We start from the raw sequence: 18,346 nt of genomic DNA on the forward strand, positions 1-18,346 counted from the left end.
TGTTAAGCATATAACTTTGTCCCTCTCTGCACTTAGGTAAATATCTGAAGTCGCCTACAAAGCCTTCTGAGCTCACATGTCCCCACAGGACTCACCCGGACTGAACAGAAAACAATTTCTGCAAGGAAATCTCAAGGCATAGCTTGCATTAATAGCTTTGCTATCTGCTGAGCCTGGGGGTAGATTCGTTAGTACTCACCACATCTTATTGGAATTATGCATACGGCTGGGTGTTTAAATTACAGGAAGACAGTGTGTTTAAGAGCTTCCGCATCATGCTGAGGCTTGGGAAAAAAAGTAAGGTTTGACACCTAATAAGGATTGATGTGCTACTTCAAATGGTAGCGTTACTGGAAAGGAAGGAACTTCCACGGGAAGAGCAAGGGAAATTATACAGGAATCAATAAAGGTTGCTAAATATAGTATTTGACATCTCCCATATGAGCCAAAATGCCCTGTGCAAGGCATGCACATGCTATATCTTGACTGGCACATCCAGACTGCTCCTACTGGTGTACAGGTTGTCAGGATTTCCCCAAAAGTGGCTGGGTAAAGGGAAGCATCTATAGAGAATAGTTCATCCCACCTACTGCCAGCAAAGAAAAGGAGAGTGCTATAAAGCCTACTGTTTCCCTAATTACCATTAGCTTCACATGCTTAAAGTCAAGCATGTGCCTAATTACTTTCCTGGAGAGAGTGTGGAGAGCTGAGCACCTAGGGAGACTGAACTACTAGCTGGGAGGAAAGCAAAGAACTGAGCAAATATTCTGGATGAACCTGACAAGCAAAACAGGGAAATGGGGAGAACTTGCCTGCAAGGATGACTAAGTTGTAGGCTCGGAAACTTAATAAGTCCAAGGAGGGAAAATGTGATTAGTCAGGCAACTTACAGGTAATATGCTTTCATCATTTTCTCTTTAGCATTCATTTTCTAAAACATTGGGCAGGAACTTGCTCGGAGGGGAGAAAAGAGGCAGCAGATGGGGCTGAGGCAACAGGGAGCAGGGAGCTGCGACCCCCCCACGTCCCTCTTGCTCCAACATCATTACTGTTAATGAAGGCACTAAGAAGCAGAGCATATGTCAGGGACAGCGATGGGTGTATGGCTGTTGTCTGGTGGGGGAAGGTTGTCACCCTGCTTTCTTCGTGTTTGGGAGGTTCTTGGAATTTCAGCACTGTGGTTGCTGTTTTATCTGGTTAGCAAACTCCACCTATCAATTAGGTCTGATTTAGGCCTCTATTTATGTGAACGCTGTTAAAGAACAATAGATTATATGGCTGGGGAATGCATTAGTGCCAAAGATTGTTTTGCAAAACGTGAGAAAAGATTGTTTGGGCAAAATTAAAGGGGTTTTTATTTCTAAGACACCTTCTAAACCTATTAAACTCTCCTCGGGGCTTTCTATGCTCCTTAGTGGGATTTCTGTGGATAGATTGAGAGCACTACAAGGCCCTAAATTTGAAGATTATAGCCTGTAACAAGTAACAGAAAGTTTTTAGCATTGCCCCTGTTAATCAGCACCAGAAAAACACGTGCAAGAGATAATACCCTCCCTGCATGCCCCCACCTCCAGCCTCCCCATCTTGCAAACAAAAAACTGCAAGAGCCAACAGATCTGTTCTGGCTTGTTTTATTTCACTTTATGTTTATTAAAATGCTGTGTTTGCAGTTTATATTTCTTGGCACACTTATTTCAACGACATTTAAACAAGAACAGCGGATTGGCTGAGAGGGTAGATGGTTTCATTTGGAGTTTTGGAATGAGCCTGTGTCTTATAATCATTGCCTGCATTATCAGTATTCTTCATTTGCTTTTGTTTAACTCTGGACAGTGAAAACAAGCTCAGCTGTTTCCCTTTGTTCTCTACTTGTTTCCGCTTTCAGTTTCTCAAGTACCAGAGGGAGAAATGCAGCAACATCCAAGTTAGTCTACCAGGAGCAAATGTTTACAACCAAAAAGAATTGTCTATGGAGATGTTTTTACTCAACAGCAAAAAAATCTTTATTGAAAACAGCGCTTGTGATGTGTGATTCTACTTGCTCCTTTGCCCAAAAAACAGCACTTGGTAACAAAATTCCCTGGTGCTGATGAGCAACCCTTTGGAGGCTGGCCAGCTCCTGGATCATCAGCAGCTCTCCTGCTCCCAAAGGTTTTTGAGGGGCAGCAGGGGATAACACCCACAGCCGTTCATAGTTTGGGACCATCTGGAGCATTACTGAAGGCAATTGTTTAGGCTTGTTAGAGTCCTATTAAAGTCATTGCTAGTTTCCAACCAGGTTGCTCAGAAGCAAAGAAGCCCTGTTATCCTTTCCCTTGTGCAAGTTTTAGCTGCTTGTTTGAGTAAATTAATTGTGTCCAGAACCACTCCTGGTGCTAAGCACCCCCATGTCTATATAATTAACCACTCTCACTCACCAAAGAGTGTGCCCCATACCCAAACCACCTTCTGGGAATGGCCCCTGGCCTAGGACCTCTGAGGAAGATTCTCTTTGGCCCCATCCAAACCATGCCAGGGGCAACGTGAACAGTTTAGTAATGCTTTGTAATCTGAACAAAATTGTTTAACAACAGAACAATCAAGCTCTGTCTCCTGAGAATTGTCCCTGGCATCATTAACAGTTGTGTGCCTGTGTTAGAAAATTAGCATCCACACGTGACTCTTCTTCCTGTAGCTTGATGAAGCTCAGTCTGTGTGTCCTGTCTGGAAGCCAGATGCCATCAATCCAACAGTAGTGAGCACATATCATGAATGAAAAGGGGAAATACGTGTGGGTTCCTTTCCTAGCAGGTAGTGTGCTCATACCACAAAGTCAGTGGGTTATTCCCAGCAGGGGAAAGAATGAGGTGAGCTGAAATTGGCCACGTTGAATGTGGAGAAGAGTGATGCTGGGGAATGCCAAGGAAAACACAAGGAATTATGCTGGTGCTGTGCCAGACAGTACCTGCCCATGAAGGCCATCTGAGTGCTGTTAGCAGCCTTGAAAAGTGATGGTTGCCGAGAAAGAAGTCAGAATGTGGAGCAGCTGGAAGGTGCAGCTGTGGAAACCTCCCATCCTCACTGGGAGCAGACCTGAGGTGCTTCCAAAGTTGGGCTGATACTGGGTGAAATCTGGAATGGTCAGGAAGGACAAATTCCTACAAGGAAAAAAAAAAAAAAAAAAAAAAAAAAAAAAGCAAAACACTAAACCAAGGAGACAAAAACCAAGAAGGACTTTTGGCCTGAATATGATGTTCTTTCTGCATATATGTTCATTAGCAGTCAGAACTGTCCTGCAGGCAGAGGAGTCTTGTCTGCTTCACAGTGTTTTTCCAGCTTCTCTGACAGGAGATAATGACTCAACAATCACGTTAGGCTTGTTAGCAGTGTAATTTCATGCATTTTAACTTTGCTGTTACTGCGTCTGAGGCCCAAATCCTGGCTTAAAAGTCTATGTGAACTAGCTCTTCTAAGTAAACCCTTGGCAGGATACTAAAGGGAAAAGGTACCTCTGGAGCTTTTTAAACTTTTTTGTTGTTGTTTAGGAACATTCTTCAGTCATCCACCTGGAAGCTGTTCACCTAAGAAGTGGTTTTGAGGCAACTTTACAATATAACTCAAAACATGCTGCACATGACTCCAAAGTTTACACTTGCAATGAAAAGCAAAAACTAGCATCCAACTAAAGCATATTTTGTACTTGCATTATTTATGGCTATGTTATAGACTGCAACCTCTCTTATGAAGCACAATCAATTATAGACTGCAGCTTTTCTTAGGAAGCACAATCAACCAAACCTATCTGGGAAGGGCTGGCATTCCGAGCAGTTATACGCATTTCAAAACAAACAGCAAAAATGGATCCCTGTTGTAGCTCTTCTCCAGCCCAGAGAACCTTGTTTCAGCATTGTTTCTTTCTGATTTTCCTCATATGACAGACAATTCATTTCTACTGCTGTTGCGCTGTTAAGTAGAACGGCCGTACCTAAAATGTCACCCAGCCTGTTGTCTTTGTAACAGGTTAGGAATGAATCACAAGAGAAAATATCCAAGACTACAATCTATGGTCTTACTCTTTCCAGTATACTCTTTTGATTTCCAGCAGTTGGCAGTACAAGGGTTTATAGAACGCAGAGATGTATCTGCTGCTCTGTGTTTACCAGCCCTGACAGCCTTTCCTCCATGAATGTAAGTGCATTTGAATTACAGTCTTTTGCCTTCACAGCATCCTGTGGCATCTCACTGCTAAATGGCGTGTTATAGGAGAAAAATACTTTCTCTTCTTTGCTTTAAACAAATACGCGTGATAATTCCACCTGATGCTTTCCATTCTCATTTTATGATCAAGTGTTAATAATTACTTCTTGTTCACCTTCTTGATTCACTCAACAATTTTATAACCTCTCCAGCTTCTCATCTCAGTCTCTTTCTTTTTCCCCTCAAACTGTGGTACAGAAGTTGTAACATATCTCCAGACATCTTCGGTGCCTCTTTCTGCATCGTTTCTTATGCTGCCATGCCATCTTTGAGAGATGGGACTAGTGTCATGCACCAGATGTTCCAGATAGAATGTGAAACATTATATAAGCTGTGGGTTTATATAATGGCATTGATGAAGCTTTGCTTCTTCCCTTCCTAATAAACCCATGAGTCAGTTTGTCTTCTCAGCTCCTACTGAGTGCTGAAACAATGTCCCAGGGATGACTTAGAAATCAGGCATTATGTCTCAGCAGAGTGATTACCCAAATTGCCTTGTGTAGTCCTTACAGCTTCACATATTTCACATTGTGTTGCATTAATAATAAAAAAAAAGGGGGGTATTGGGGGGGGGGGGGGGGGAAGTGCTTTTATTATTAAAGTGCAAACTTACCAACAGGGTCTCCTAAATAGGGATTACCTGGTAGATACAGCCAATGAACCCAGAACAGGGCACTGAGTCCAGGGTGGCTGCAGTGGGCAGCCTGCCTTGTGTTCAGGTTTCCAGCCCTTCCTAGCATAAGATCTTGTCTTCACTTTTTTATGGCATTGCCGAAAGTGTTCAAGCTGAAATATTCCCCAGCTGCCTACATCAGGCTAGTTTAGTCTTGCTGGGAGTTTATTTCATTTGTGGATTTTTGTGGTTTGGAGGGGGTTGTTTGGTAATTTTTTTTCTCTTTTATTGTTTGTCTCAGGCAAAAGAGCTTTACCATTGCCAAGTAGGAGGCTAGGGAATTTTCCTCTTATCCATATTTGATGGAAATAAATTGTATCTTTTCATTTGGAAATTACTAGTGACAGTGGGATTGGAGAAAAAGTTTGTACTTGGGCAGAACATATTTGTACATTATTTTGTTGAGAAGGAGACTTCTGGCATCCCCACTGGCACGCACCTGATTTTTTTCCAAACCCTTAGCCTGTGAGGAGTCCCAGTTTGTATGAGGAGAGATAACAAGCCGATGAGGGAAGCCGTTACTTACAGGATCCTATTTCAATTCTGTTCTTCAGTATAACCTGAGCTAGTTAGTGTCCGGCTTCAGCTAAATGAGCTTGCAGCCCTCAAGAGTATACCCAGATCTGGCTCTCTGCTGCCTTCTTGCCTTACCCCCTATACCTCCTTAGATGCTAATAAACTGCTTCCCTGTTCTGCAGGTAGGAGTTTTCCTAATCACTTACAAGTCTGAAATATGGAGCAGGCCAAAACTATACACCATCACTCCCCTGCCAACACACTCACAAAACCCAACAACCTAAACCAGTTGGCATTTTGCTGACTCTTCACAACCACCCTGTCTCCAGAGACTGTTTTGTTTTGGCACTCAACATCAAGAATAACGTCAGATCCTAGCCAGTCATGTGGCGCCAGTACAAAGTGAACAAAAGCCAAGGAAGGGAGTTATGGGAAAAAAGGCCATTGTTCCAAAAAAAATGTAAATGATATCACTCTTCTCCTTAACAGCACCAATAAAATATCCCTCCCAATGGCAAGTGCTTCTTTCTGCAGTTGCCTGCAGTGAGGGCACAAGCATGGATCGGATTAGTGTGCTTCGCAGGGGCTAGATGTTTATCATATAACAGCATGGTTCAGTAAAAATCCCTTCCCCTTCAATACTGAGCCGAGCAGCGCTGTCCCTTGTTAGTTAGCAGGAGATGTGAGGGCGTATGGATAGCCACGAGGACTGGAGCATGCATTATCTGGAAGGGAGTAGAGCCAGTCGTGCACCTCGTTACTGCACTTGTACTTTTCAGGAGTCATCGTTTGTATGATGACATCTGCTAGAGATCTTAATTACGGGTTGTGGCCCCACTGGAGTAGGCCCGAACAGATGTAAGTGTTACGTTTCTAATTGTCTTAACACCTTTCTGGCAGGGTGTCATAAATACGAGTTAATTAAGCCCCGTGCTAGCCCTATGATGCAGAGATACAAGTGTTTTTTTCATTCTGGTTTACAAATGAAAAAGTTGAGTGACTCGCTTATGCCTACTACTCATTCCCGAAGTCCAAACCCTCTCCAGGTCCTTTTTCTAAGCCACTGGGTGTCTGCCACCTTGTGGAAAATCAGCACGTTTTTGCCTGATAAAATCAATGAAGCACAACCCATTCTCCTGTCAAATCTTAGGGAACTTGTTTTACAAAGATGAAAAACATGAGGCATTTCAACTTCATGAAAGACATCTCCCTTCCAACCCCCTTGCTACCCACCCATAGACTGGGTCCTTCAAGAGACATAAATATTCCCCGGCTGCTCTAACTGCAGAGAAAGGACTGGGAATGAGCTGGGGCAAAACAGGTTGGGTGGGCATTTGCTCCCTGCTTGGAGGTACAGCATGTGCACCAGCAAGGCCACAGAAACATACAGTAACCTTCCAGCCAAACAGTGATCTCTTTCCATTGGCAAGCATCTGCCAAAATCACATTTTGTTTTGCAGATCACTTTCTGAAAGGAAAAGCACAAGAACCAAACTTTAGATTTTCCAGAGCTATTGAGGGAATCTGGAGCAGTCAGGTGGAGAGATCATCAAAAGGTCTTGAAGGTGACCCAGGGAAAAAAAATAAAAACTAGGAATTCCAGTTTTAATCTCTTGAATTTGAGGTTAACATTGTTATTGTTTATTCATTTATTGTGTATTTAGAGGAACTGGTAAAACTGATCTCAAAGATGCCTAAATTTAGGAGGAAGTGCTGTTGTGCCATACTGCTCTGCAGGGCCCATACTAGTCAAAATAGTACATAAGAAGGTACACCTTGTCAGATACATGAATTATTATCAAGCTGTCCTTACTGGTGTTTTGTATTTAGAAGAAAAACTTGTCATTGAAAACTGAGACTGCTTTGTTGAACTGCCTGAACTGGTGAGCGAGAGGCAGCCCTGTACTTAGGGGGACTGCTGTTGAACAGATGGGATCACTGTTTTGCACATGATCCTGGAATGCAATAAAATTGTTTGGTTCTGGGAAAGAGTTTTCCTCCCATGATATTATCAAAATGGCCAAAAGGCCGGGTTCTGAAATCCACAGTCCCACATGTAATCCTCACACATGCTTGAGGAAGACACGAATTACGAAGGAAACAAAGCATAGAGACATCATTTTTGCAGTGAAGTATTCTTACTTCTTGATATAAAGAAGGTGCAAAGGGAAGAAAGCAGATATACAACGATCCTGTTTCTGCTAGCAGCAGAAATGGGGGAAGGACACTGTGTTACTGCCACAAAACAGACAGCCTGTGGTGATTTCAGGATGCTGGGATGCAGAAACACATTCAGGAGTATTCTGTCAAATTGGTTCTCTCCAGCACCTTGACACAGCAGTCCTTAATGTCTCACTTCCCCTTTCAAATCACTGAGGATGGCAGCGCAGGATGGAGGCTAGGCCAGAGGTTACAAATATAGACCCCTCATCCACAGAGGCCAGGGGAAGTCACACTGCTGACAGGCTTAGGGCCCCCAAAGAGCTGCAGTGAGGCTCTGCTGCTTTGCACCCGCTGAGCATCTGGCCCTAAGCCTGTGGGAAGGAGGATTTAATGCGTCTCATGCTCCGTGCAGCTCTGAGCAGCTGCTTTGAAGGACTCTGGGAACTTGTGCCCTAGCTGAAAGCTCTGGAAAGGATCGATTGTGCACAAGCATTCCAAAACTTCAGTGTTTTACAGGGCGTGAATGCAGCCTGGAAACAAATATGTAACGCAATAAGCAGCTTCTTGGCAAACCTCTTTGTAGATCAGGTGGGTGAGGAAGAGATTACATCCATTCCTGCTGATTAAGAGCTGCACAGTGCCTGTCCATGGACTAACTCTGATGGGATCAGGTGACCCCCGCCTGGTACAGCTATGTGCAGTGGTCTGGCTAACATGGGAGGGATTTTGCTGCATGAATAAGTGTGAGCTCTCCCTCCAACTGGTTTTTATCATCATTATTAATCAGGAGCCACACCTTTCTATCTATCTTTATCTTAATATGGTAACTGCTGTAGTGGATCTGCCAGAGAAATCCTGCAAAGAACAGACTTAAGAAGTCATCTGATAACATTTTTCCTAACCTAATAGCTAGATAGGGGGCTCAACCTCTTATCCCTGGTAATAGTGATAACATGAGAGGGAATGGCCTCAGGTTTTTTGTTCCAGTTAGCTGCATCCCACATCAGGCTGAAAACCTCTTGAGTATTTAGATGAGAAACTGACCAAAACCCACATTTCAGCTTCTTCCTTTCCTTTCCTTTCCTTTCCTTTCCTTTCCTTTCCTTTCCTTTCCTTTCCTTTCCTTTCCTTTCCTTTCCTTTCCTTTCCTTTCCTTTCCTTTCCTTTCCTTTCCTTTCCTTTCCTTTCCTTTCCTCTTCTCCTCTCCTCTCCTCTCCTCTCCTCTCCTCTCCTCTCCTCTCCTCTCCTCTCCTCTCCTCTCCTCTCCTCTCCTCTCCTCTCCTCTCCTCTCCTCTCCTCTCCTCTCCTCTCCTCTCCTCTCCTCTCCTCTCCTCTCCTCTCCTCCCTTCCTCCCTTTTCCCTTCCCTTTCCTCCCTCCCTCCCTCCCCCCCCTTCCCTTTCCCTTCCCTTTCCCTTCCCTTATTGTAAGTCAATCTATAATCTTACTATCAAGCCATAAATCATACAATATTCAGGGAAACTCTGCCGTGCTATTTGAGCTATAGCAACTTGAAGGTTGTGTTAATCCCAATGGTCTGTGGCAACGAATCAGGTGAGACCCGAGAGTGGCCTTTTACTATCAGAAGGGGGAAGCAGTGAGAAAGAAGGGGACGGATTCTTCAGCAGTGTTAGGACAGTGATCACAGTCTCACAGTCTCGTGCGAGTTGGAAGGGACCTTAGAGATCATCGAGTCCAACCCCTGGGATTCGAGCCTCTGTGTAGCAGAGCGGCACTTCTACCACTTGAGCCACAGGGGGATTCGAACCCGGGCCTACCGGTCTTGCAAAGCAGCATTCCTACCACTGCGCCACCGGGGCACACAGAGTGATAGGACAGGGGAACTACTAGTTCCAAACTAAGCTCAATGCTATCACTGCAGTAGGTCCCAATGGGATCAAACAGCCGCTGCCCGCCACCCTACACCATGAGGGCGGGCACACAGCGCCGAGTGGGCGCGGCCACGCGGTTAGTGGGCGTGTCCTCCCGTCCCCCCGCCGCGGACGGGGCCGCGCTGCTGTCGGCAGCCGGATCGCGATCGCGGTGTTGCGGCCGCTCTCATTGGCGCGCCGGGACAAAGTGTCCGTAGCGGCGTGGAGCGGAGCGGAGTTGGGCGCCGCGTGCCGCGGGGCGGCGGGGGGAGGAGGAGGAGGAGAGCGGGGGGGGGGGCGGCAGCGGCGCCGAGAAGATGAACCGGAGCTTCAACAAATCTCAGACTCTGCGGTATCTGGAATGCAGCGCGGTGGAAGTGAAGAGTAAGGTGAGCGCGGCCTCGCCGTACGGCCCGGGGTGCCGAGGGCGGGTACTCGAGGGCTCCGTTCCCGGCGGTGCGGGCGGGCGCGAGGGGCCCCGTGCCCGTGGCCGCCGCTCGATCTTTTGTTTCGCCGCCGGCCGCTCTGTCGGCGGGGCAGCGCGGGGAGCTGCCCGAGTTCCTCGGCTCCTCAGTGCCACTGAAATAAATGATGCGGGGTTACTGATGTTCGTCCTGCTCCCACAGCCGGGCTTGAGCTGCTCCCGGGGTGGGATGTGGCCCCTGCGCTCATGGCGAGTTGTGGTCCTGTTCTGTGAGTGCTGAGTGGTGCTCGAAACACATAAGCTCCGGTCTGGAGTACTGGCTGTTGGTAAGAATGGATATGTGCATTCTTCCTTCAACTTAACGTATCCATTGCCTTAATAACAGCTTTAAAAGAGTCCTATAACAAAGGCTCGGAGCCTTGTTTACAGCTGCAGCGGTCCATAGGGTCCTGCACCCTGCCCTGTGTAGGTGCAGGGCGTTAGGGGGCTGTGAGCACACACTGTGTGGGCAGTGACAAGGAGCTACTTGGTGCTCACTCCTGCTGTGCATAGAGCCCATGGGGTCCCTCTTACAGCACTGTCCTGTGGTAGGGATAGAGCCAGCAAGAAGCTCTGGTCGGTGCTGCTACATGAGGGGCTGTGCAGGACTAGACTCCAACTGCTGTTGGGAGCACCTACGTACTTGCCTCTGTTTTGCAAGCACGAGGCCTGCCCCAGCCTGCCAGAAAACCAGAAAGTTGAGTCTGCGTACTGTTGGTTGGTGCCTGTCGGGCCTTGGCTGGGTGCTGCTGGGCACCATGTTGCAGCCACCAGCTGGGGGGCTTCATAGGGCTGGGGTGGGCTTTGTGGTGGAGGGGCCCGGTGGGAGCACTGCCTTGGAGCGGGGCATTCCTTGCCTTGTGGGTTGAGTCAGACCTGGAGGAGCTGTGGGGAGTCGTACAGGCTGCAAGCTTGACTTTTTAAATTCTATTTATTTATTTATTTAGCCTATGGTGTGATAGCCAGGTGATTTCCTGCCTACACCAAGCTAACTGTGTAACACGTTAGGAAATGGCTCCTGCTGTGCATCAGGCCAGCTTTTTTTTCTCTGGGCGGATGGAAGGTGCTTTAGAAGTCTCCTGGTCACTGAGTTGCAGTAGGTCCCGAAGGGGAGGAGGGAATATGAGCCCTGTGCATGTGTCTGCTCTCAAACATGGCAGTAACTGTAATTGCAATTGCAGAGTCTTGTGCTTTAGGGAGCCGTCTTCCTTCAGGCCTGTCCTGCCCCCATCTCCGCCCCTGAAGCTGGCCTTATAATCAAAGCACTTGCAAGCTTATTGCTGGGTGGGAGAGGAAGGAGAAACCTGCTTAGAAATTGGCACATGTCAAAGGAAAATAATAATTGAATTGTAATTATGTCTTCTCCCTTTTCTCTTCTCGAGTGTTTCTCAACAGCGTAAATTAGAAGCTCAGTTGTTATCTAGGTGTTGTCCCTGTCGCTCAAAATAAATGTTTCAGCCTTTTTAGACAGGATCTGAAGCCACTTTATCTTGCAGGCCTGAAAGAGCTGTGTATTCTCCTGTGTCTCATACTTGCCCAGTCTGGTGACAAGTGGTGTGGCTGCTCCCTTTGAAGAAATCACCTCTAATCTCTAAAAAAAGGTTTCCAGATGACTCTTTCTCTCCCATTTACCAAGATTTCCAGAGCAAACAACGCGTGGGGATTCTTGTTTTATTAAGAATCCTTCCTGTTGGCACTAGATCACAAACCTATTCTTCTAGTCTTCGTTTTTCTCTAGCTTTACTGAGAGGTTGAAGGCCCCTCTCTTTGTGAATGTAAACCTATAGAAGAACCAGAACTTATAAAATAGGAATTCCTGCATTAATACTGAGACTTCCTCTTTAATTACAGCTCTGTGTAGTCCATCTTCTTTCACCCTCCTCCAATTGAAAAACTGCTTTATTTTCTCTAAGTTGTATTTACTGATAAGAATTCTTTTTCAGGTTTTAAAACGCACGCTTAGATGCCAGAAAAGAAATAATCCTTTACAAAAGCCACCTTGTTTAGCTGCTGTTGAGAACTCTGAGCAGTAGTTGAGGACTATGGAAGTACAGCTGCCTGACTCAGGTGCTGTTTTGGATGCTTGGTGGTAGACCTTGACACTGCTCCCATGTTAATAGTGTCGTGTTTTCTTGTACTACAAACTTATAGACAAATGAACAACGTGACTAACATCCTCCTACTGTAAACAAGCCCGTTAAGATAAACATACTAGTTAACCATAACTGTATTTCCTTTACTCTCTTCTCCCACCTAATTTCTGCTTTGTTCCAGTGAATGTTGGTGTTCAGCCGAAAACCCTGTATGTTTAAAAAGGTTTGTGTATTTAAGTAGTACTTTAGTTTCTTCCAAGTTAGGGTCGTATTTATCGTACCTAGAACGCAATGAAAACAAGTGCAGCGAAAAATCCTATGACCAGATGTTTGAACTGCTGGTTTTGAGCTTCGAAACATTGAAGAGAACTGTTCTGCTGCCTTGTGTTATGGCATTTCCCATACTCTCCTGTGCTTCAATCCACCTCCAGGTTCTCACCCCTGATTTTGTGGTCACTTTTATCCTAGGGACTTAGGAATTCCTGATCTGCTTGAAATTCCATCCAACAAGTCTGTCTTATGGAGTCGCCTTCTAGATTTCAGTCTCGCCACACTGAAACTGTCCTAAAGGCCACAGAACAACGGACCTTTAATTTGCTGGGGTTGCTCTTTAATGTTGAAAAGCTGTTTACAGCCAGAGTCAGAAAGGAATGTCTCCTGTTGGAGGCTAATATACCTCGTGGAGGCTCTGTCTGGCAGCCTGCAGGACCAGCCACCTCTAAGGAGCTCTTTGGGGCTGCAATTAATAGTGCTTTCCTCAGTAGTGCCTTATCATGCCTTTGTGTGCGCTTAAAGTGAAACACTCTACTAAAGATTGATTGCTTGCCCCTAATTACATTTACAATGCAGCCAGAAGTTAAGGATGAAATGTACCTTCTGAGACATTCCCTCCCTGGAAGTGAAGGCAAGGTCTCCCAGCAGCATTTAGTGCCGTTCCCATTGGAAATTCCTGCAGTTAATTGAGGCAGGGATGTCTGGGGCAGGGTGTGGTGTACCAGCCCTGGGCCATCCAGCCTGGGGCCATCCTACTGCTTCCCTGTCAGGTCTGGTAAGGTGTGCCTGTGTGTCAGGTTGCTTCTCTGCTGCTGCTGGTGGCTGTGGAGAGCTCTGGCAAAAACTAAAAGGGTCTTAAATGCGTTTGCTACCAGCCAGAGCCCTTACTGGTTACGTCACTTAGAAAATGGTGGGAAAGTAGTTTGCTCTGGCTGGAGACCTGCACTAGTGCATGGGCTGCCTGTCTGCCTGCAGGCTTGTGTGCTGCTGGCAGTGTGTAATACCGGGTCTCCTGACTCAGTGCTGCTTTGTCCTGTGGATGGCAAGGGGCCAGCTGCTCCTTTTCTCCTTGTGCTGATGGTGGCATGCCATGGATGTGTGATTCCCGTGCTGTATTAGTGCTAAGGCTTGGCAGTGCGTATTCTGCAGTGCTCTTGAAAACACAAGACCAGTTTGCTCCACATCCTTTGCAAGCAAGATTTGGTTCATCCCTGAAACTAGGAGACTGGAATTGATTCCCTTCTGAAGGGGGAGAACAGCCACGTAAGGCAAATATTTCTTTCTTTTAAAGTGTTTGTTATGAACAGCCACTGCATGAAGTAGGGATAGCACTGTGGGATTGAAGATATTTATCATGAGCTGAAGCAGAGAGGGTGGTTATGCTGGTGACCCTAATTGAGAAAGCCACTGGAGCAGAGGGGGGGACGGGTGATAAAGAGTGTGACTTCAAAGGAACAGGCTGAGAAAAAAATATCTTCTGTTGTATGGTGATGTGGAAAATGGTACTTAAATAAGCCACTGAAAAGCACAGACCAGTAGTCAAGCAAGAGTCTAACTGTGCAGATGTGTGAGTGGTGTTTGTGGGTTTCAGATACTGGTCCGAAAAGATCTGAAGGTAGCTAACATCTATCTGTAGTTCCTCCATGAAGGGTGGTACAGAAGTTACAGGTGCTAGGGGGAAGATGTGTAAGGTTCTTGCATTCAGTGATGAAGAATTTAGGTGAAGAAGGGAAAAGAGTGAGCACAGTGTGGCTCAATTTGAGGCAGATGGCAGAAGGCAAGATGAGAACTTGTTGCAGAGAGCATCTGCTTGGTTGGTGGCATCTTGCTGCTAGAGATGGCTGTGGTGAGATGGAGAGCAGTGCCAGAGAGTGTTGAGTGAGTCGGGGAAGACATGGCTGTAGGAGAAATGGGAAGACATAAGGATGACAGTGGAGCTCAAGGCTCAGTTGAAGCCACCCGGTACAAAACCATTTACTTTTTGTCTTCCCTCCTTCTCACTGATAAAGCAGCCCTGGTCAGGTCATCTTCATTTTGAAAATCTCATGGGTAAGCAGAAATTACAGCGTATGCATAGATGGGAGTGTTTGTTTTTCTTTCTGTCCCTGATACTTCATGGGAGATGTAGGTGGTTAGTGTAATTCATGTTTATTGCTAAATGTCACTCTCTGATGTTCTCTTATTACAATAGCTTAAACTCAAAGCTAGCAATAAGCCAGAGGGATGGGACCTCATAAGCATAGCACTTTCTCTTATAACCCCATAACGTTTTTGAAACTTACCTATTCTACAATAAATGAGAAGGTCACTTAGGCTTGCAGAAAACTCCTGTTTTGTTTCACAAAATAGCAGCCCTCTGAGGAAACAGGCCTCAAAATCCTGCTCCTTTCTGCCCTCACAGCTGCACCCCACCCTTCTTAAGAGCAGTTTTTAAAGAAGAACTTGATTGCTGTTGTTGAGCCTGTGTAAATGTTGGTCATCTGGCTGTGAATTTCTTCTTTACCGTAACTTTCATCAGAACGCCTTTTTTTCCCCTATTCTTGTAATTATTTTTCTTGGCCTCTGTTTTTGTTCAAGGCTCCTGCATACTGCATGGCATTTATTTTGGATGCTTTAGGTCATCTAGTTGCAGATAGCAAGTACAGTGGCTGGCAGATACTTGGGAAGAACTTGGGCCAGAGTGTATTCTTTGTCAAGCTAAATTTACAATTCTTTCTAGGTTTTTCTTCTTCTCCCTTCCCCCCCCTCCCCGACATAATTAGCTCTGTTAGACTAAATTCATTTAAGTTCCCTTGGGCTCCCCTGCCCTCTGACTCTTGCAGTGGTAGATGCTGTATTTGCATTAGATAAAAAGGTCAGAATCATTTACTTCATTATAGAAAACTAATCTGCTTGTTAAAACTGTTAGTTTGTCAAACAGTGTAATACAGTATTGTTCTGGCAGAGACTGCGCTAGCAAACACAAGTCCTTGTGTGTCTTTCATTGGAGTGATAGACTAAAGATGAACTTTGTTTGTCGCTTAGAAAAGCAGATACCCATCGTGACAGTCTTTGAAAAGCCCTCAGAATCTGAAGTTTCTGGAGGATACGCTGTGGGTGTTATCTTGAAATCCTGGCTGAATACAATGCAGAGCGCCCGGTCTCCAAGCTGTGCGGTACTGCAAAACCTATTATTACTGTGATACTCTCTATCAGCCTCATTAGGGATGATGAATGAGCGGTCACTGCTGAAGCATTTTTTCCCTCTTCTGAAAGGGCCCGCTGACAATGGTTGCTGCCTGTGCATGTGCCCAGGGTATATTAATCAGCTAAGCTACAACTGCAGCAGCGCTAGCCTATAAACAACAAAACATCATCTGCGTTTCCGCTTAAATCCCTTTTGAAGGGACTTCCTTCCCCTCTGCAGAGTCGCCTTCCAGCTCCCTTGCCTTGAAGGGCTGCTTCGTGCAGAGACATGTGAAATCTCATACGCTGGTTTATTGCTGTCATTATCCTACGTGAGGGAAGTTGACTCTTGGCTCTCTCAAGGCTGAACGAGTTGATTTGGCTATGCAGTGTTAGTATCAGCCCTCAGTGCTCCAGGACTGCAGTAGGATCCCCATGCTGTGCTGATACCTTATGTTGCCTTCCACGGATACTTCATGCACCTCAAAACATGTCTCCTGCAGGGCCTAGGCCAGGAAGCCTAGTCTCCTCGCTGATGGCCACCACTCCTGTAGCAGCCTAAGCTCAGCCTGGGGTTGTAATTGCTGTCCTTGCTTCTTTTCTCCTTTCCCGTGTCACTTTTCCACTGAACACGCTGTCCTAGCACCGGGCACATCAGGACCCACAGGCTCACCAGGACAGGCATCAGGGTGTTTGTAGGGTGGGGTAAGTGAGAACCATGCCTGCTTGTGGGGCTCAGCAAGTGGGCCTGCTCAGTAACTGGATATTTACTGGGACTGGTACCCAAGGGAAGTTGCTTTGGCTAAAGGGGTGCTGTGTTCAGGTGTGCTGAGGAGCACAGTTCTAAACAGGACCTATAAATGATGTCATTGCTGCCTCTTGAGCTTACTCTGTAAGTGCTGAACTTGTCAGCTAAATGTGAGTTCATTTCTTTTGTACCTAAAGGAAAACTTCTAGATACCGTTCAAATGAAGATGTTGACTTTCATATCGACATATTTTAAGCATAAAGAGTAAGCTGTCACTTAGATATTTCTTCATAGAGGAGCAGGGGGTGGAGGACAAAGAGAGACTGTTTTTCTTCCATTGGAACCAGCTGTGGTTTGTTTGGCTTTTGTGCATTATGATGGACACTCTGAATTGAAATCCAAACTGGAACTAGCAGTTAATATTACAAACAAGCAGCTTAATTTGACTAAACGAGTTTTCAGATGATCATAACTAGTCTTTGATGCTGAAGAGTGGGATTTTCATAACTGCGGAAGTAATTTGAGAACATGCTCGCACCCAAAAGCTAGCGGGGCTGTTTTGTATTCCCCCCCCCCTCCCTCGAATAAATATGGTTCTGGTGATGATTCATGCTTTTGTTAGCCTCAGCAAAAGACTGGCTTGCATGTATAAGTTGGTTTAACGACTGAGAGCCTCTGCTTTGAGAAAGAACTTACAAAAAACTCTCAATTTTCTTTGATCTTTTTTTTTTTTTTTGGCTGTTTTTATTCCTTTTGTCTGTGGTCTCTTGCCTGGCGTTGACTGGCTTCACAAATGAGAACTTCCATGAGATCCCAGTCACAGCCTTAGTCCTGGATTTATACTAACATGTTTTCAGGAATGAGCGTGATGAAGAGGTTCAGTTGATAAACAGTAGTACTAAACGATCTGAGTTAGGGAAAGAAACATACCAGACAGTTGACTTATTGGTTTAGCTAGATGCCTGATTTTTCACGCCATTCATTTCCAAGACTGGAGGATCTGATAGTTTCCTCCTGTTGTTAATAGCATACTTGCTTTCTGATATCAGAAGTAAGGCTATTTCAAGTCATTTCTACAATCACTTTTTGACTTAAAAGAACTTCATGCATTTAAAACACAGTAAGCTGTTTTGTGCCAAACCATCTCTCCTGCATTTTAAATTATTTTAAGTCAATTGTAAAGCTTCAAAACTAGAAACTGATGGAGTGACAGAAAAATGAAACCTGTAGAAACTCACTTGAAGGACTCAGCTAATTCTATATGGATGCCAGGAAGTATTGGGAGCATGTGGAGTCAGTGTAATTTCCTAATAGCAGGCTGTGTGCTTGCATACTGCACTAAGAAGTATTGTGGTTGGGATCCCAGTGGTATCGACGGAAAGCATGTAAAGAATTTTTATTAATGTTGTTTGAATAGTTGAGGGACTTCATTTGAAAGCAGTAGAGTGAGCACTTCTGCTTCAGAGAAGCGTGGTTCTATGGATGTTTGAGATCATGATGATAATGATGGCACTACAGAGTGGAATCTTGCTAATGTAATGAAAACTTGGTATGTATTTTCAGGTATTAAGGTGGCATGTGAAAGCATACCTATTGTCAAGCAGGGTGGTGTTTGATAGCTGTGGCTATATTCTAATAGGAGGGATTAATAGTGTGTTTGTAGACCTGAAAGCACTGATACATAGGAGAGGTGATAAGATACCGTGTTTAAGTGCCAAGCTAAAACATTGTGCATGCTTTGGTGGTGTTTGAAAGTAGATATTCTTTGTTTTCTCTTTCAGTTTGGGGCAGAGTTCAGAAGGTTCTCCCTGGACCGCTACAAGCCAGGAAAGTTTGAAGACTTCTATAAACTAATTCTTCATATTCATCACATAGCCAACCTGGAAGTGATGATTGGATATGCTGATGTGCATGGAGACCTTCTCCCTATTAATAATGATGACAACTTCTTCAAGGCTGTTTCAAGTGCTCATCCGCTGCTCAGGGTTTTTATACAAAGACAAGGTAAGATGCGATTCTCATTTCAGTGCTGGGCTAAGATGGCCTTCATTTAAAGGCTAGGGTGATGTAAGAGGAGCTTAGGATCTCCTCTTGGGGTCACAAGCTGTTCTTTCAGGTGCTTTGTTCTGATGTACAGAAATAGTTTG

General features: G+C 45.3%; 1 protein-coding gene across 1 annotated transcript in view; it reads left to right on the forward strand.

The window, feature by feature from the left end:
- The first annotated feature begins 9,559 nt into the window (after positions 1-9,559).
- Positions 9,560-18,346, forward strand: part of PARD6G (par-6 family cell polarity regulator gamma) — a 50,953-nt gene continuing 42,166 nt past the window's right edge. The window contains exons 1-2 of the mRNA XM_015855127.3: positions 9,560-9,846; positions 17,981-18,203. Coding sequence (XP_015710613.2) covers positions 9,775-9,846; positions 17,981-18,203 — 295 coding nt within the window. The 5' untranslated portion in view covers positions 9,560-9,774. The remainder of the gene's footprint in view (positions 9,847-17,980; positions 18,204-18,346) is intronic.

The sequence above is a fragment of the Coturnix japonica genome, chromosome 2, assembly GCF_054131305.1.
Source record: "Coturnix japonica strain WE chromosome 2, WE-NBRP24, whole genome shotgun sequence".
NCBI classification, from domain to species: Eukaryota; Metazoa; Chordata; class Aves; order Galliformes; family Phasianidae; genus Coturnix; species Coturnix japonica.